We start from the raw sequence: 19,696 nt of genomic DNA, 5'->3' as shown, positions 1-19,696 counted from the left end.
GTGTAGCTGGCACAGATCGACCACGTCCTCTCCTTGCAACAGGAGCTCTAGCAGCAGCACCACCATGACCCAGGCCACGGCCCCTATTTGACGCTCTCCTCATATTTCTGAAATTTAAGATCTTGCCCTAGAAAGGTCTTTATTGAATAGCGGAACAAAAGAACAACAGTATCGCACGGGTGTATCTCACAGTCAAATATGCAAACTATGCCGCAATTTAATGTTTTTTACACCAAAAGGGTGTGTATTGAATAGCGGAATAGGATAAAAAACTGTGTATCTCACACGTACAAACACAGACTAGGCCCGATTAAATTTTTTCCTACCCTAAAGGGAGGATGAGGAAGAGGAGTATGGAACAGGCAGCACCCTCAAATCTTCAGAAGTATGAGATGAACCCCAAAAACTTGGAAAGGTGGATCTCACACGTACCGACACAGACTATTCTGCTATTTAATTGAGCCACAAAGGTTTTTATTGAATAGCGGAATAGGAAATATGATCAAAAAAAAGTGTATGTTTTTCACACGTACAGAAGCACACTAGGCCCCAATTACTATTGTTTGTACACCTAAAAGGATGGATGAGGAGGAGGAGGAGGAGGAGTATAGAACAGGCAGCACCCTCAAAGCTTCAGAAGTATGAGATGAACCCCAAAAACTTGGAAAGGTGGATCTCACACGTACCGACACAGACTATTCCGCAATTTAATTGAGCCCCAAAGGTTTTTATTGAATAGCGGAATAGGAAATATGATCAAAAAAAAGTGTATGTTTTTCACACGTACAGAAGCACACTAGGCCCCAATTACTATTGTTTGTACACCTAAAAGGATGGATGAGGAAGAGGAGGAGGAGGAGTATAGAACAGGCAGCACCCTCAAAGTTTCAGAAGTATGAGATGAACCCCAAAAACTTGGAAAGGTGGATCTCACACGTACCGACACAGACTATTCCGCAATTTAATTGAGCCCCAAAGGTTTTTATTGAATAGCGGAATAGGAAATATGATCAAAAAAAGTGTATGTTTTTCACACGTACAGAAGCACACTAGGCCCCAATTACTATTGTTTGTACACCTAAAAGGATGGATGAAGAGGAGGAGGAGGAGGAGTATAGAACAGGCAGCACCCTCAAAGCTTCAGAAGTATGAGATGAACCCCAAAAACTTGGAAAGGTGGATCTCACACGTACCGACACAGACTATTCCGCAATTTAATTGAGCCCCAAAGGTTTTTATTGAATAGCGGAATAGGAAATATGATAAAAAAAAGTGTATGTTTTTCACACGTACGGAAGCACACTAGGCCCCAATTACTATTGTTTGTACACCTAAAAGGATGGATGAGGAGGAGGAGGAGGAGGAGTATAGAACAGGCAGCACCCTCAAAGCTTCAGAAGTATGAGATGAACCCCAAAAACTTGGAAAGGTGGATCTCACACGTACCGACACAGACTATTCCGCAATTTAATTGAGCCCCAAAGGTTTTTATTGAATAGCGGAATAGGAAATATGATCAAAAAAAAGTGTATGTTTTTCACACGTACAGAAGCACACTAGGCCCCAATTACTATTGTTTGTACACCTAAAAGGATGGATGAGGAAGAGGAGGAGGAGGAGTATAGAACAGGCAGCACCCTCAAAGCTTCAGAAGTATGAGATGAACCCCAAAAACTTGGAAAGGTGGATCTCACACGTACCGACACAGACTATTCCGCAATTTAATTGAGCCCCAAAGGTTTTTATTGAATAACGGAATAGGAAATATGATCAAAAAAAGTGTATGTTTTTCACACGTACAGAAGCACACTAGGCCCCAATTACTATTGTTTGTACACCTAAAAGGATGGATGAGGAGGAGGTGGAGTATAGAACAGGCAGCACCCTCAAAGCTTCAGAAGTATGAGATGAACCCCAAAAACTTGGAAAGGTGTATCTCACACGTACCGACACAGACTATTCCGCAATTTAATTGAGCCCCAAAGGTTTTTATTGAATAGCGGAATAGGAAATATGATCAAAAAAAAGTGTATGTTTTTCACACGTACAGAAGCACACTAGGCCCCAATTACTATTGTTTGTACACCTAAAAGGATGGATGAGGAAGAGGAGGAGGAGGAGTATAGAACAGGCAGCACCCTCAAAGCTTCAGAAGTATGAGATGAACCCCAAAAACTTGGAAAGGTGGATCTCACACGTACCGACACAGACTATTCCGCAATTTAATTGAGCCCCAAAGGTTTTTATTGAATAGCGGAATAGGAAATATGATCAAAAAAAAGTGTATGTTTTTCACACGTACAGAAGCACACTAGGCCCCAATTACTATTGTTTGTACACCTAAAAGGATGGATGGAGGAGGAGTATAGAACAGGCAGCACCCTCAAAGCTTCAGAAGTATGAGATTGTGTTCACTGTACCCCACAAAGATTGTGTTCACTGTACCCCACAAAGGTTTTGTTCACTGCACCCCACAAAGATTGTGTTCACTGTACCCCACAAAGGTTTTGTTCACTGCACCCCACAAAGATTGTGTTCACTGTACCCCACAAAGATTGTGTTCACTGCACCCCAAAAGGATTGTCTTCTCTGCACCCCACAAAGATTGTGTTCACTGTACCCCACAAAGGTTTTGTTCACTGTACCCCACAAAGATTGTGTTCACTGCACTCCAAAAGGATTGTCTTCACTGCACCCCACAAAGATTGTGTTCACTGTACCCCACAAAGGTTTTGTTCACTGCACCCCACAAAGATTGTGTTCACTGTACCCCACAAAGGTTTTGTTCACTGCACCCCACAAAGATTGTGTTCACTGTACCCCCCAAAGATTTTGTTCACTGCACCCCACAAGGATTGTTTGTCTTCACTGCACCCCACAAGGATTGTCTTCACTGCACCCCACAAGGATTGTCTTCACTGCACCCCACAAAGATTGTGTTCACTGCACCCCACAAAGGTTTTGTTCACTGCACCCCACAAAGATTGTGTTCACTGCACCCCACAAAGATTGTGTTCACTGTACCCCACAAAGATTGTGTTCACTGCACCCCAAAGGATTGTCTTCTCTGCACCCCACAAAGATTGTGTTCACTGTACCCCACAAAGGTTTTGTTCACTGCACCCCACAAAGATTGTGTTCACTGTACCCCACAAAGGTTTTGTTCACTGCACCCCACAAAGATTGTGTTCACTCTACACCCACAAAGGTTTTGTTCACTGCACCCCACAAAGATTGTGTTCACTGTACCCCACAAAGGTTGTGTTCACTGCACCCCACAAAGATTGTGTTCACTGCACCCCACAAAGATTGTGTTCATTGTACCCCACAAAGGTTTTGTTCACTGCACCCCACAAAGGTTTTGTTCACTGCACCCCACAAAGATTGTGTTCACTGTACCCCACAAAGATTGTGTTCACTGCACTCCAAAAGGATTGTCTTCACTGCACCCCACAAAGATTGTGTTCACTGTACCCCACAAAGGTTTTGTTCACTGCACCCCACAAAGATTGTGTTCACTGTACCCCCCAAAGATTTTGTTCACTGCACCCCACAAGGATTGTCTTCACTGCACCCCACAAGGATTGTCTTCACTGCACCCCACAAAGATTGTGTTCACTGTACCCCACAAAGATTGTGTTCACTGCACTCCAAAAGGATTGTCTTCACTGCACCCCACAAAGATTGTGTTCACTGCACCCCACAAAGATTGTGTTCACTGTACCCCCCAAAGATTTTGTTCACTGCACCCCACAAGGATTGTCTTCACTGCACCCCACAAGGATTGTCTTCACTGCACCCCACAAAGATTGTGTCCACTGTACCCCACAAAGTTTTTGTTCACTGCACCCCACAAAGATTGTGTTCACTGTACCCCACAAAGATTTTGTTCACTGCACTCCAAAAGGATTGTCTTCACTGCACCCCACAAAGATTGTATTCACTGTACCCCACAAAGGTTTTGTTCACTGCACCCCACAAAGATTGTGTTCACTGTACCCCACAAAGGTTTTGTTCACTGCACCCCACAAAGATTGTGTTCACTGTACCCCACAAAGATTGTGTTCACTGTACCCCACAAAGGTTTTATTCACTGCACCCCACAAAGATTGTGTTCACTGTACCCCACAAAGGTTGTGTTCACTGCACCCCACAAAGGTTTTGTTCACTGCACCCCACAAAGATTGTGTTCACTGCACCCCACAAAGATTGTGTTCACTGTACCCCACAAAGGTTTTGTTCACTGCACCCCACAAAGATTGTGTTCACTGTACCCCACAAAGATTGTGTTCACTGCACTCCAAATGGATTGTCTTCACTGCACCCCACAAAGATTGTGTTCACTGTACCCCACAAAGGTTTTGTTCACTGCACCCCACAAAGATTGTGTTCACTGTACCCCACAAAGGTTTTGTTCACTGCACCCCACAAAGATTGTGTTCACTGTACCCCCCAAAGATTTTGTTCACTGCACCCCACAAGGATTGTCTTCACTGCACCCCACAAGGATTGTCTTCACTGCACCCCACAAAGATTGTGTTCACTGTACCCCACAAAGATTTTGTTCACTGCACCCCACAAAGATTGTGTTCACTGTACCCCACAAAGATTTTGTTCACTGCACCCCACAAAGATTGTGTTCACTGTACCCCACAAAGATTTTGTTCACTGCACTCCAAAAGGATTGTCTTCACTGCACCCCACAAAGATTGTGTTCACTGTACCCCACAAAGGTTTTGTTCACTGCACCCCACAAAGATTGTGTTCACTGTACCCCACAAAGGTTTTGTTCACTGCACCCCACAAAGATTGTGTTCACTGTACCCCACAAAGATTGTGTTCACTGTACCCCACAAAGGTTTTGTTCACTGCACCCCACAAAGATTGTGTTCACTGTACCCCACAAAGGTTGTATTCACTGCACCCCACAATGGTTTTGTTCACTGCACCCCACAAAGATTGTGTTCACTGCACCCCACAAAGATTGTGTTCACTGTACCCCACAAAGGTTTTGTTCACTGCACCCCACAAAGATTGTGTTCACTGTACCCCACAAAGATTGTGTTCACTGCGCTCCAAAAGGATTGTCTTCACTGCACCCCACAAAGATTGTGTTCACTGTACCCCACAAAGGTTTTGTTCACTGCACCCCACAAAGATTGTGTTCACTGTACCCCACAAAGGTTTTGTTCACTGCACCCCACAAAGATTGTGTTCACTGTACCCCCCAAAGATTTTGTTCACTGCACCCCACAAGGATTGTCTTCACTGCACCCCATAAGGATTGTCTTCACTGCACCCCACAAAGATTGTGTTCACTGCACCCCACAAATGTTTTGTTCACTGCACCCCACAAAGATTATGTTCACTGTACCCCCCCCCCAAAGATTTTGTTCACTGCACCCCACAAGGATTGTCTTCTCTGCACCCCACAAAGATTGTGTTCACTGTACCCCCCAAAGATTTTGTTCACTGCACCCCACAAGGATTGTCTTCACTGCACCCCACAAGGATTGTCTTCACTGCACCCCACAAAGATTGTGTTCACTGTACCCCCACAAAGGTTTTGTTCACTGCACCCCACAAAGATTTTGTTCACTGCACTCCAAAAGCATTGTGTTCACTGCACCCCAAAAAGATTGTGTTCACTGCAGCCCACACACAGAAAAATGGATGTGGATCACTGACACCTGCCTATCTCCTATCCCACACCACACAGCAATATCGATTGTTGTTTGTAGAACACACTTTCCCTAAAATTCAGCAGACTCTGTCCCTAACAGGATTGAGAAGAGATCGTAGATCAGGAGAACTAAGTGCAGACCCCACCCCACACAGCAATATCGATTGTAGTTTGTAGAACACACTGACCCTATAATTCAGCAGACTCTATCCCTAAAATGCCTACAACTCGCCCTGCCTAAACACTCCGACCTGTCCCTCAATTCTATCCGGACACAAATGGTTTTTTCCTGCATATCTTTCCCTAATCAGCAGCCAGCACGTTGATGTGTGCTCTGTCCCTAATCTAAGCAGCATAATGCCTCGAACTTATAAAGACTTGGTCACATGCTTCAGACGGCCAATCACAGCTACTGAGACATTTGCAGGCATGGCTGGGATGGCTTAAGGCACACCAGTTAAACGATTGTTGATTGGCTGTTGAAAGCCCGCCATGAAAAGAGCGCCAAAGCATGCAAAACCCGGAAATAAAACGACCGAACACGGATTTTTACCCGAATATACAGTAAAGTGTCCGTGTTCGTGTTCGGGTAACAAAAATCCAATTATTCGGTACGAACACGAATAATACAGTCCGTGTTCGCTCAACACTAGTTATAATACTTAAAAATAATGTAAAAGTAAAAATAAAATCTATTAGACATACAAAATTTACAGTGCCAAAAATACAGTGCTGTTGACTTTGTCCACGAGAATCATATGGTTCTATAATACCACTCATAGATTAATGCATCTCCAAGGCACATCATTTAAAATATTAGTGTTTTCCAAAATCACATTGTCACATTGAAAAAAGGCTGCTCTTCCAAATGTATTTTTTTAATTTAAATTTTTGCATTTGTACATGTCTCATATGCCAGTGCCCAGTTCCCCATGACTGCTTGACAATCCTTTGCTTCTTAGCTTTGAACATGGGGATAACTGATTTTAAAGATTTGCCATTTTCCATTTTGATGAGTTCAGCAAATGTCTGCACTGTGTTGGCAGATCTCATTATCAGTTGTAAACCAGATTTTAACATTGTGGGGGGATTTATTAAAACTGGAGCAGTTGTGCATAATAAACAATCAGCTTCTAACATCAGGTTGTTGACACTAGGCTTTGACAATAAAATCTAGACGCTGACAAAAAGTACCAATGCTTATTTATTCTTCTGTACTTTTTTATGAGAAAATTTAATAAAGAGTATTGAAAAAAAAAAATCTAGAGGCTGACTAATTACTATGCAAAGCTGTACCAGATCCCGTGAGCCTCTGTTTTAGTAAATCCCTCCCTGTCTGATCTAACAAAGGGTAAATATCCCAAGGCTTGGATAATGCAGTAAATTTTAATAGGAGAAACTGGCTCTGTCTCCACTTTGTCCCTCTGAAATTGTACCCACAATGTGGAGTTACCATTTAAGTTCCTCCTACAAAATAACAGTTAAAGCGTTAAAGCATTAAACCTGCAGTGTGAAATCCAAGGTACTGTGCCTCTGACTGTTAGGGTCAAGAGGTTTGGAGTGTGATAGCCACAAGGAAACTAAGGAGCAGAAGGTCTTGGGAGGAACGAAGAGAATGATTTGTTGGTATTTATAGACAAGGTTAGTGATGTAGCTGGGGGTCAAGTTGTTGATGGATTTGTTAATTATCGTTAGTATCTTGATTCATTGGGTGAGCAGAAGCCAGTGGAGAGATTGGCAGAAAGGGGTAGCAGACACTAAACGATTTGTAAGGTGGATGAGCCTGGCAGCAGCATTTATGATGGACTAAAGGGGGGAATAGCCTATTTAAAGGTAAGCCAAGGAGGAGGGAGTTTCAGTAGTCAAGTGAGAGATGAGCGGGGAGTGTATTAGAAGCTTTGTGGTGTCATTGGTTGAGAAGGGGCGTATCTTGGAGATGTTGCGAAGATCGAGGAGGTGATTGGATGTGGGGCCAAACGGATAATTCAGAGTCCAGGATTACACCTATGACCTTGGCATTGGGGGGGGGGGGTCGATAGTTGAGCTGTTGATTTTGACAGAGGAATCAGGGGAATAGGTTAGTGGGTGAGGAATAGAACATTAATAAGTCTTCTTAATCTCCCACACTATCTCTTTTATAAAGTTATGTTGAAGTACTCCTTGACATTGTCCTGTCTTTCTTCAAGCTATATAGTTCCTAATTAAAGGGAACCTTAAACAGTGAGGGCCATATGTACAATCAATGTGTTCTGTTATTTTTTTTATAGAAGATACCTATGTAATCTCTCTTCCCCCGAAAATATATTATTTTTTTCTTTGGCATACCTGTGGCGATCTCCATGGCAACTCCGAAGGGGTGTCAAACTGGTTTCTGTGTATCTCTTCAAATTTTTTTTTTTCAGGAGCAACTACATTTTGCAACATAAACGTCAATACATTTTTGAAGTGATAAACAATGATATGACAAATGGTTTACCCTAGCTAATTTGTATCTGTTGGATTACAGCCAAATCTTGATAACTAACAATTATTGGATTCATCTACTATTATGTCCACAGTGAAATCACTTTATAATTCCCTAATACCGGTAGTTGAATTATGGCAAACACTTCATACAGCAGATAGGGTGTAAGCCTTTGATTTTTTCAGTCCGCTGCCTCTACACCAGTCTTTCGTAACCTTTTTACCATAGAGGAACACTTGAAATAATAATATTGTATCTAATCTAGAGCTCATGGTACATGAGTGTGATCAGTAAGTTGTAGTTGTAATAACCTTGTCGTGTTCAGTTTAACTTGCACTGGAGGTTTCAGTTAAATAACTTATGTTCATCTCTAAAATATGTGATCTAAATCAATGTTCAGAATCGGTATCCTATCAATAACATTTTACAGGCAAGTGACAAGATGATTCCAGTAACCTGAAATAAAATGCAAGGTCTGCCATTAGATTAGGCTCCCTTTCCTGTAAAAATCATTGCATTACATTATTAGAAAAATGTACCTGAATGATGTGACAATCCTTTGGTAAGAACACAGAGGACTAATGAGTGTACCAAATCTTACAAGAAAACACTTCTGGACTCTGGCCCAATGCAAGAATGCCTTCTTGGCAGATTTGGGATTCTTGTTATTCCCAGGATCTTAATGGAAGGAGTGTGAAGTCACCCTCTGCCTAAGCACTGTTGGGGGAAGATGGGGGGGGGGGGTATATAACCTAAAAATATCTAACTTTTTTCCTAACAGGTACATTTTTTCAACTACTTTTATGTATCATTTTTTACAGAGGGAGGGGTCCCTGATTCAGTAAATGATGCTTACATTTTACTTCTTTCATTCTGTTCCTAAATATCCATGCTGACAGATTCCTCAGATCATGGGACTCCTAGCATCAGATATATCCCCAACACTTCACACTTAACAGCTGATTGTCCAGAAAAAGTGCTTTCTGCGCAGTATTTTTTAAAACATTAAAATCATCTCACATCCGCAGGATAACTGTTGGATGTATAGTTGCCATGAGCTTCATTGCGTCCCTTTGAATTTTAATTTGTTTCTGAAAAATAAAAGAAATAGAAATGTTTTGTATGATAATATTGTATGATACATATTGGCATGTCATTATATATAAGTTGAATTGTCACACTATACTTTTTTGAGAAATCTTATACCATAGCCCCTGTGAATGACAAACAAACTCGTTTATGAGCATTGGGGCAAAGGTGGAGCTCAGAGGAACTAGCAAAATTCAATGCTACTTTTATTTTAAAAAACCTGATTGGTTTCTATAGATGTCAATGGCACTTGCTGACCCAGCCTTTTTCTGAAATTTTTTGCTTTAAAGTTTAAATTAGTATTAATTAGTTTAAATTACTTAGCATCCCAAAACATTATATATATATATATATATATATATATATATATATATATATATATATATATATATATCTATCTATATACATGTATTTTTTTTGTATCATGTAAAAAGTGATGTTACTCCAAGTAAAGAGATACCTTACATGTCATGCTTTGAAACTGTGCACACTTGTGGAATGATGACAAACTATGGTGCTGAAAAATCTCCATAGGCGATGGTTTAAAAATTTCTACAGGTTACCAGTTTGGAGGTACAGATGAAGTCTAGTGCTAAAATGATTGCTCTTGCTCAGATGTTGACGGTGATACCTCACATGTGTGGTACAAACATCGTTTACATAAGTGGACGTGACCTACGTATGAGTTCTACGTTACACTGTCCCTTTAACATAAAAACATGTGATCACTTTTATTGCTATCGCAACGAATGTACACATCCCTTGCGATACAATATAGCATGACAGGTCCTCTTTATGGAGAGATCTGGGGTCTAAATCTCTCCTCTACCCTTTGAAGCAAAAGATCAAGAAAAAAAAAAAAATATATATATATATATATATATATATATATATTTTTTTTTTGCTTTAACCACTTACCCACTGGGCACTTAAACCCCCTTCCTAACCAGACCAATTTTCAGCTTTCAGTGCTCTCACATTTTGAATTACTCAGTCAGCTAACACTGTACCCATATGAATTTTTCATCCTTTTTTTTTTACACAAACAGAGCTTTCTTTTGGTGGTATTTCACCATCATTGGATTTTTTATTTTTTGCGCTATAAATGAAAAAATTACCAAAAATTGTGTAAAAAAATTCATTTTTCTTCATTTCTGTTTTAAATTATGCAAATTTAGTAATTTTTCTTCATGAATTATTGGCCAAAATTTATACTGCTACATATCTTTAGTAAAAATAACCCACATAATTATACATTTTTTGGTCTTTGTGAAGGTTATAGAGTCTACAAGCTATGGTACCAATCATTGAAAATTGATCACACATGATGTACTGACGGCCTATCTCATTTCTTGAGACACTAACAAGCCAGTAAAGTAAATACCCCCCAAATAACCCCTTGGCAGACATTCCAAGATATTTAGTAAGTGGCATGGTGAGTTTTTTGAAGTTGTTATTTTTTTTCCACAATTCTTTGCAAAGTGAAGATTTTTTTCACAAAACGGTCATTTTATGGCGATACCACATGTGTGGGACTTTTCCACAGCCTGACTACATACAGAAGTCCAACATCCAAGTAGCACCTCCAGGTGTTCTAGGAGCACAAATTACACATATATTTTCTTGACAACCTATCACACTTTTGAAGGTCCTGGAGAACCAGGACAATGGAAACGCCCACAAAATGACCCTATTTTGAAAAAAACAAACACCCCAACACATAATCTAGGAGGCATAATGCGTCTTTAGAACATGTAATTTTTTCCACAAGTTTTTGGAAAATGTGGAAAGAAAATTAAAACACATTTTTTTACATAAAGTTGTCCATTTATAAGATATTTCTAACACATAGCATGTACATAGAAAAAATGACACCCCAAAATACATTCTGCTCCTGAGTATGGCAATACCACGTGTGAGACTTTTACACAGCCTGGCCACATACAGAGGCCCAACATGCAGGGAGCTCCATCATTTCCTGACTTTCCATTACAATTTTGTGAGGCACTATAGGGCACTGATAAACACTGTAGTGGCACTGATGTGGCATGTATGAGCACAGCTGTGGCATGGATGAGCCACAGATGAACATTGAGGTGGCATGGGTGGGCACAGATGTGGCATGGGTGGGCATGGATGTGGCACAGATGGGCATGGATGTGGCATGGATGTGGCATGGATGAGGCATGGATGAGGCATGGATGTGGCAGGGATGAGGCATGGATGAGGCATGGATGGGCATAATTGAGGTATGGAGGAGGCAGAGGATGGGTGCAGCTGCAGTTTCTTTCCTCTCCTCCCACACTGTACCGATCGTTGTGTACAGTGCACAAGGAGAGGGGAGAAATGAACCGGGCATGCGCCGGTTTGTTGACAAGTAATTGCTTCGTCATTCGTGATGCGCCGGGTCCCCAGGACCAGGCGAGCACAGACACTTCTGCATGGGTGCCCCAGGGGGGCGTGCAGGAAGTGCGACACTGGGAGGATGTCATAGTACACTCTCCCAGAATAAGCCGACCGCGCTGTAGACGTCATTCGGCTATGGCCCGGTTGGCAAGTGGTTATGGAAACAAAAAAAAACATTAATAGAAAAACATGTTTACATGGCTTGAGAACCAAAAGTGACATGGATGTTGTTCTGGTCCTCCAAGGACATAGAGATGAATGGTGGCCATCTTGCCATCACTCATCTCTAAGTAAAAATACAGCCGCCAACCCCGAATGGTTCCTGGGCTCGCCGATCGTAAACGTAAGCCAGAAACCACCAGGAACCGGAGGAAGAGAGGGAGCACCTCTCCTGCTGCTTTTAAAAGTGATCCCATGGCGAATCTGCCACTGGGATCAATTTTATTTGAAAGCCAACTGCCTGAAGAAAAAAGATACCAAGGTTATGGCATCTTGCTGCAGCCATAACCCCGGTATTTAACGTCAAAATCATGACAATATTTACAGTTATTCAGTCGGCAAGTGGATATTATCTGTAATATTATCTGCTAGTTTAACACCATCGTGGAAATGAATATACGTTTGATGCACAAATAACTCTGTTGCGCTAATAAGTGCACTTTTTGGATATTAATATATGCCAAGCGCAATTAATCCAGTTGTGCTAAAAAGCACAATTCTCAGCTCTTTTGTATAAGGCATTGGAGCGCGCTCACCATCCCCAAAGACACACACACACAGGCTGGTTCAGTTTGAAAGTTCCCAAGTTGTCCTCTGTTGAACAATGGGCCGTGTTTATTTATAGTCAGAGAACAAAAGGGGTTTACAGGGGAGGGGATGTCAAAACAACCAATCACAGACATGTATACTTTCAAATGTACAATAGGAAAGGGGAGTGTATGTTTATGGACAAACCCGACAGTGTGCATGAGATTTCAACTGTGAAAGCGAAACAAAGCACTATTCCTAAAAATGATTGCCAAACACTATCGTGGATTCTCATGGACTCGGCCACGCCAATTCACAAGCATGCACTCCCGTCATAATCTGTTAGAGTGAATCCTATGTAATATAGTTCATAAAAACCATATATGATAGTAATTATGCTATGGTTCCAGTAAATGGGACTATATCTGCAGAGGAATATAGCAGCAGTATTTCAATCATGCGGATCAAGCATAACAGAAAGCTATCAGCCATTATTCCAGCTAAAGGACAGATAATTATCAAAATGATAATAATTCCACATCACAAACATATCTTCGCCAGTGAATACTGGGGCCCCAACTGACTGATATACATTTGCGCAATGGAGTTCACATCACACTGCCATAGATCCAGACCAGCATTTGCTCCAGTGGTAGCCGCTCAGAGAGCCCGCCGTTTGGGAGATCAGGTGAGTAGTCTGCAGTCTCCATTTAACCTCCCTGGTGGTATGATTATGTCAGGAATTACATACCAAAAGCGGTACAATTTTTTTCATCGAAATTTGGCGTTATGTATTATAGGCCTACAATTCTTAGTAATTACTGACTTAAACCTGACCAAAACAAGAGTCTAGTAGACATCCCAGATGTGATAAATTTGAAACACAAACGCATTAATTATAATCAAATCAATAATATAATTTTATTATTTAATATATAATATATATAATAAAATTATATTATTGATTAGATTATAATTCATGCATTATATATTATATATGTATATATATATATATATATATATATATATATATATATATATATATATATATATATATATAATAAAATGTGTTATGTGTTTGTGTTTTGTGCAACGTCAATCACACCGACGGAGGACGGAGGAGCTGCGGGACTCTCGGCTGGGGGTCACAGCAATGAAAGATCATCGCTGGATCGCCAGGAGAAGGTAAGAGACACCGCTGCACTCTCTGCACATCTACCCCGAGCATGACTCGGGGATACCGATCCTGCACTAAAAAATCTACCCCGAGTCACGCTCGGGATTACCGCCAGGGGGGTTAATGGAAGGTTTCCACAACTAACAGTCTTTCCTCAATGCCAGTTAAAGCCCTATTTGCTGTGCATAGCGATTGCTGGTAAACTGACACTGGGAGACATACTGGCATTTTAAATAAAACACTTCTTGGAAAATGTCCACACAAATATTAATAACATTTTCACAACAGCATCAGACAGACATATGGTCTTCACTGCAAAAGAACAGTTTTTAATAAAAAATTTAAGAATTCCAAAATCTGATAAATAAGGCCAAGGTTTTAGTCTGACATTTACCACGCATTGGTTTTCCCTGGTGAGTTTATAGTTCATTACATAGAAGTCTATACTCAAAAAAGAGAAGTTTCATTGGTGGTATTTTTGTACTTGTGTATATTACTGTTAGATTTTTGCTATATAAGGCTGTCTGGGAAATTTCTTTCAGACAGATGTTTCATGTGGGTTTAATTGAAGTATTTACAGAACTTTGTGAATTTAGCAGCTGTGCTACTTATAACCTAATGTACAAAGAAATTTAATTTTAGTCTGTGTTACTCTTCTCATCTCTTTCTGAAAGTATATATTGATTCAATTAGAAATTAAGTAAATGAGCAATGTTATTATTCTTGCTTTTTTACAGCATAGGAGAAAACTTTTATGAAGTTTTCCAGATAGACTTCAGGATTGGCAGTGCAACAGACCCATCAGGAGTCCAAATAATCACCTGGCAAGTGGAATACCCTGGGCAGACTGTTTCAGAACTTGGAGTATCCAAAGTATACGTCAGTGAAAGAGACATTGGGGCTGTTATACCACTTGCAATGGTAAGTTGTGAAATTTTCATTTTAATTGCATGCTTAGTATTATGATATTTTCAGACTATAATACAATACTGTATGCTATGCCATAAAAAAAAAAAAAAAGGATATTAGGAATCACATTCACAAGGTGGTTTTGTGACAGTTGGAGGTGAGACAATAATGCAAATATAACTCTGCAGTTGACCAGATTTTAATTTCCGATCTACCATTTCTAATGCTTCTTATACATTTAATTTATTTAAACAAACAAATATCCCGCACATTAATCTAAGCCCAGCTCAAAAGGCATATAGGCTTGCATCCTCATAGCAAGAAGGCCATAAGCATATTGACCCGCTGCTATATTTATATCTGTCAATAAAACATGTTTCTAAAACGTAATTTCACTTTTCCACATTCCCCTCTGGGTGACCTATGTACATTGTAAGGATTATAACAAACTTTGTTGCAGATTCCTATCTTTTGTTACTCTGAAGAAATCACTGTTTTTTCCTCTGTGCCTCTGTGCTGAGTGGGTCTAATGGGAGTGGTTTTATAATTATAAATCAGCTGTGCAGCTGCAGAGCACTAATGAGGAAATCTGAACCTGCATCCCTTTAGACGTGTTCCTATTGGGAGTATCTCCCCAAAAACTTCAGGTAACCATATCGCTTTTCATTTTCAGAAAATTACAGTGGCTGCAGATTGAAAAGAAAAGGTCATTTTTAATAACATTCACTTACAATTTGACTTGTGTTGCAAGTGTATATGCTATATTATTTCTTTCTTGATTTGCTATTTTTTTCCCAACAAAAGTGGAGTTACCCTTTAAGTGATTCTTATGTAACCCAGTCTTGATAGGTACCTCTTGTACCATTGAAATTATAGCTTACACAATCACCTTAAAGTGTTTGTAAACTAAAAACCAAAAATGTTTTACAGTTTATTAGTAGTGGTTGCACTGTTTTTTCTCCTGAATTTTTCACCCGGTGATTCTGCCAGTAATACTCTTCCTGTACTATGTCATATCTTTGAAGAAGCAGTGTTGTCACCCTAGAAAAGGAAGTGTGGAAGGACTACAGAACCCTCTCTCTTGATCTCCATAACATGGGGAACAGTAATCTGTGGTTCCCAAAGATAACCAGTGCAGAAAGGTAATAGTGCCTGAGATAATACTGCAGAGTACAAAAGACACAGAATAGCTTAGGCTTTCTGACAGGTTCAACAGGTATTTTTCTAACTTATCGTAAAGCCATAAAAACACTTTCAATGGTATCAATACATTTCTGTTGTTGTGTTAAAGTTTTCACTCATGGTTAAAGAACTCTCATTAACCCAAATCATATCTGAGATATAATAAATCTCAAAATATAACTTAGGCGTAACACTGGTCATACATGTGTAGATCAGAGTTCAAATGGTACTGAATCAGCAGTGAGGAAAGAGCAGGGACAAAACAAGCCAGGTCATACACAGTATACTCAGAGAAGATATCAGCTGGGTCACGCAAGAGCACACAAAGATAGCATTCACTATCACAAGCACTGTTGGTGTGTTTAGACAGGTGTTTTAAAGGTGAATATTGAGCTAGCCAATCACCATTGCTTCCCATGCAAGGGCCATTTCAGGTGAGTTTTGCTCAGTCTTAAAGGGAAAGCCTGAATCCTGGTAATTACAGCATTGCATCGCAGTTTATCATTGGGGTTTGCATACAGAAGTGCAAGAATGGCAAAACAAATTATAAAAATCATGCTCACATATGGCACTTTTCCACTGCAAGTACCGGCTTGTACCAGGTCGGCTCTACTCGGCCCTGCTTGGCCCGGTTTGCTTTTCCACTGCTGGTACCGCATGGTATAGTGTCGGAACGGTTCGGTACGGTACGGTATAGGTTTGCTTTTCCACTAAAGTAGTACTAAAGTTAAGTGGGTGGGATAACAACGGGGTGGGTGGGATTCTCTGACCAATCAGTGACTGCATGCAAAGGATTGTGGGATATGGTACCAGTTTGGTACCTGTTGGAACCACAATCGAGTAGGTACTGTTTTTTCAGAGCCGTACCGTACCGTACCGTACCGTTCGGTTCCATGCAGTGGAAAAGCAAACCTATACCGTACCGTACCGAACCGTTCCGACCCTATACCATGCGGTTCCAGCAGTGGAAAAGCACAAAAGCGTGCCGAACCGGTACGGTTCCATGCAGTGGAAAAGCGCCAATAGATGGCTGCAGCACCAATGCCAGCTGCAGTTGTCCCCCACTGGCTCTACCTTGAGAACTGTCAGTCACCGGCTCTCTGTTCTGCCCCTCCAGTGCTCACTAGAGTGCTGGACTGTGGAGGGGGAGGGAGGGGCTGGCTCAGCCTCTCAACAGCTTGCTGAGAGGCTGAGTCGGCTGCCAGTCCAAGCTTCTGGGAAGATTCCGACCATATGGTCCGCATCTTTTCAGAGCCTGGACCGGCTAAGGGATGCCAGCTGTCTGTTGAAAATAATCTATATTGCCAAAAGTATTGGGATGCCTGCCTTTACACACACATTAACTTTAATGACATCCCAGTCTTGGTCTGTAGGGTTCAATATTGATTTGGCGCACCCTTTTTAGCTATAACAGCTTCAACTTTTTTGGGAAGGCTGTCCACAAGGTTTAGAAGTGTGTCCATGAGATGTTGGACAAAAAGGCCTGGCTCACAGTCTCCACTCTAATTCATCCCAAAGGTGTTCTTTTGGGTTGAGATCAGGACTCTGTGCAGGCCAGTCAAGTTCCCCCACCCTAAACTCACTCATCCATGTCTTAATGAACCTTTCTTTGTGCACTGGTCCAAATCATTTGGTGGAGGGGGGGATTATGGTGTAGGGTTGTTTTCTAGTGAAGAGAACTCTTAAGGCATTTTGGACAATTTCATGTTCCCAACTTTGTGGGAACAGTTTGGGGATGGCCCCTTTATGTTCCAACATGACTGCACACCAGTGCACAAAGCAAGGTCCATAAAAACATGGATGAGTGAGTTTGGGGTGGAGGAAACTGACTGGCCTGCACAAAGTCCTGACCTCAACCTGACAGAACACCTTTGGGATGAAGTAGAGCGGAGACTGCGAGCCGGGCCTTCTTGTCCAATCAGTGCCTGACCTCACAAATGTGCTATCAGAAAGAATGGTCAAACATTCTCATAGACACACTCCTAAACCTTGTGGACAGCCTTTCCAGAAGAATAGAAGATGTTATAGCTGCAAAGGGTGGGCCAACTCAATCTTGAATGGGAGGGCATTAAATATCATGTGCATGCTCCCTTCCCTAAGTCGGTATTTGGTATTCTCCCCTCAGGGTTAGCTGCTACAATTTGCTATATTTCACTGTCGGCTCCTCTGTAACCCTTTATTCCTTCAAACCCTTTCTAACCTTCCCCCCACCCAGTTCTCCCTCCCTCCCTCCCTTCCCCTCTTCCATCTCCCCTCTCTCCTTTCCTCCCCCTCCTCCCTCTCCCCGCCCCTCACTGACAGACCCGTATCGCTTATGGGCCACCGTGCTTTTCCCTCACTGATGGTCCCTGCCGGCCAGTTCTTGCCGATCTGCCCTAGCTTGGGTACTATACCTGAATGGTGACTGCCCCCTGTGCTCGGACACAGCAAGTTCCCCGTTGGGGGTGTCGGTACACAGGTGCCTCCATGTTCCTGCGGAGGTTGTCGCTGCTGTGGCCCAGGGGACAAACCCTTAGCCCTAATCAGTATTACAGTCATCCACATGGCTTCAGTGCGATTGTGGTCTTACCATTGCAAACTCATAACCGTCATGTATGTTTCTGTAGTTTTGTAAGCGACCGAGTTCGGGTCTGTTTCACCCCGTCTCGTCTAGCACCTTGTTCTTCTGACTCATGTTATTGTTCCTTCATTTAATGTGTGCTTTTCGGCTATCCGATTATCTGATGTCTTGTACATTTGCTTTAATAAGGTTTCAATAAAATGTTTTGGAAAAAAAAATAAAAAATCATGTGCATGAAAAGGCAGGTGTCCCAATACTTTTGACAATATAGTGTTGTTCAAAAGAGCCAAGAAGGAACTGCGCTCCTTTGATTCATAAGAGAAGTATAGCCAAAAAAAAAAAGCTTTGGCTATACTTCTCCTTTAATGATTAAAGCAATATAATAAAGATTTTTCTCACTTCCTAGTTCACCACTTTTTTTTTTAAAGTAAAAGGTTAACATAACTCATACGGATATGCTTTCTTTATTGTTTACAGTGGGTGGTGCTTTTCAGTGAATAGCCATATATATATGTGTATTTAAAATGCCCATAAACCCGCCTCCCAAATTGTTACCCTTAAAACACTGTGATGCTTTTCTGATTGGAGGCAATTCCGATGATGCTAAAAGGCGAATGAGCTGGTGTCAACATAGCAGGCAGCTGGCAAACTTATGACCTTAGTACTGGGGGCTCAGCCTATACGTATACCTAGTGTTTTTGGTAATTGTAATGTAAAAAGTAAAAAGGAAACAAATATAAATAAAGAACAGACTGTGAATCAGGCTGAAATCTGTATCAGATATTTGCCTAAAATTGTCCTGATTTAAAACCAGTTCCCAAACCCACCACACTGGATTTTCTCTTTTCTAATGAACATGTTAAAGCAACACTGTGGGGTATTACACTTTTTAAAAAGTGACTATATATTTCCTTTCAAATAGAGACAGGCAGGTAAAATTGCATTTTCTAACCTCCCAAACCAATATCAAAACTTGGAATCATGGTACTCTTTTACACAAAATCATTTGACACTATTCTACAATAAAGCGTCTTATACCAAAGCGTCTGCATTAAAAAAGTGTTTTACCATTGCTGCCAGTCTGTCTACAAAATATAATGTGGAAAGATGTGATTACTCACTATGGTGAATACAAAGAGTTTTAATTACAATGACTCTGAATGTTGTCACCTTATATTGCAGATTTAAGTGACAACATTACTTTTTTTTGGGGGGGGGGGGGGGCAGTTTACATCACAAATGCTAGCGATGACATTGCTATTTTTCGATCCTAGGAAATACAATAAAATTAAAAACATATTTCATTCATTTATTCATTACTTAGGTTTTATTATTTCTTGCCATCCACACTGAATTTAGGCAGTAGCTGCTTGGTTCTTTCCCAGGGATATGAGACTGCAGCTGGAGATGTAATTGGTTAAGCGCTTAGATCAATAGGACAGCACAAGGGCACAAAGTGTTGTAAACGTCAGCACAAGT

The 19,696-nt window shown here is 41.1% G+C and overlaps 1 protein-coding gene across 1 annotated transcript in view; it reads left to right on the top strand.

The window, feature by feature from the left end:
* Positions 1 to 19,696, top strand: part of LOC309558707 (transmembrane protein 132D-like) — a 1,473,975-nt gene that overhangs the window by 1,063,765 nt on the left and 390,514 nt on the right. Inside the window, exon 4 of the mRNA XM_082261763.1 lies at positions 14,304 to 14,487. Within this exon, the coding sequence (XP_082117889.1) occupies positions 14,304 to 14,487 (184 nt within the window). The remainder of the gene's footprint in view (positions 1 to 14,303; positions 14,488 to 19,696) is intronic.

Source organism: Pelophylax lessonae (genome assembly GCF_965119305.1).
Source record: "Pelophylax lessonae genome assembly, chromosome: 1".
Classification (NCBI taxonomy): Eukaryota; Metazoa; Chordata; class Amphibia; order Anura; family Ranidae; genus Pelophylax; species Pelophylax lessonae.
This window is presented reverse-complemented; position numbering and strand designations above follow the sequence as displayed.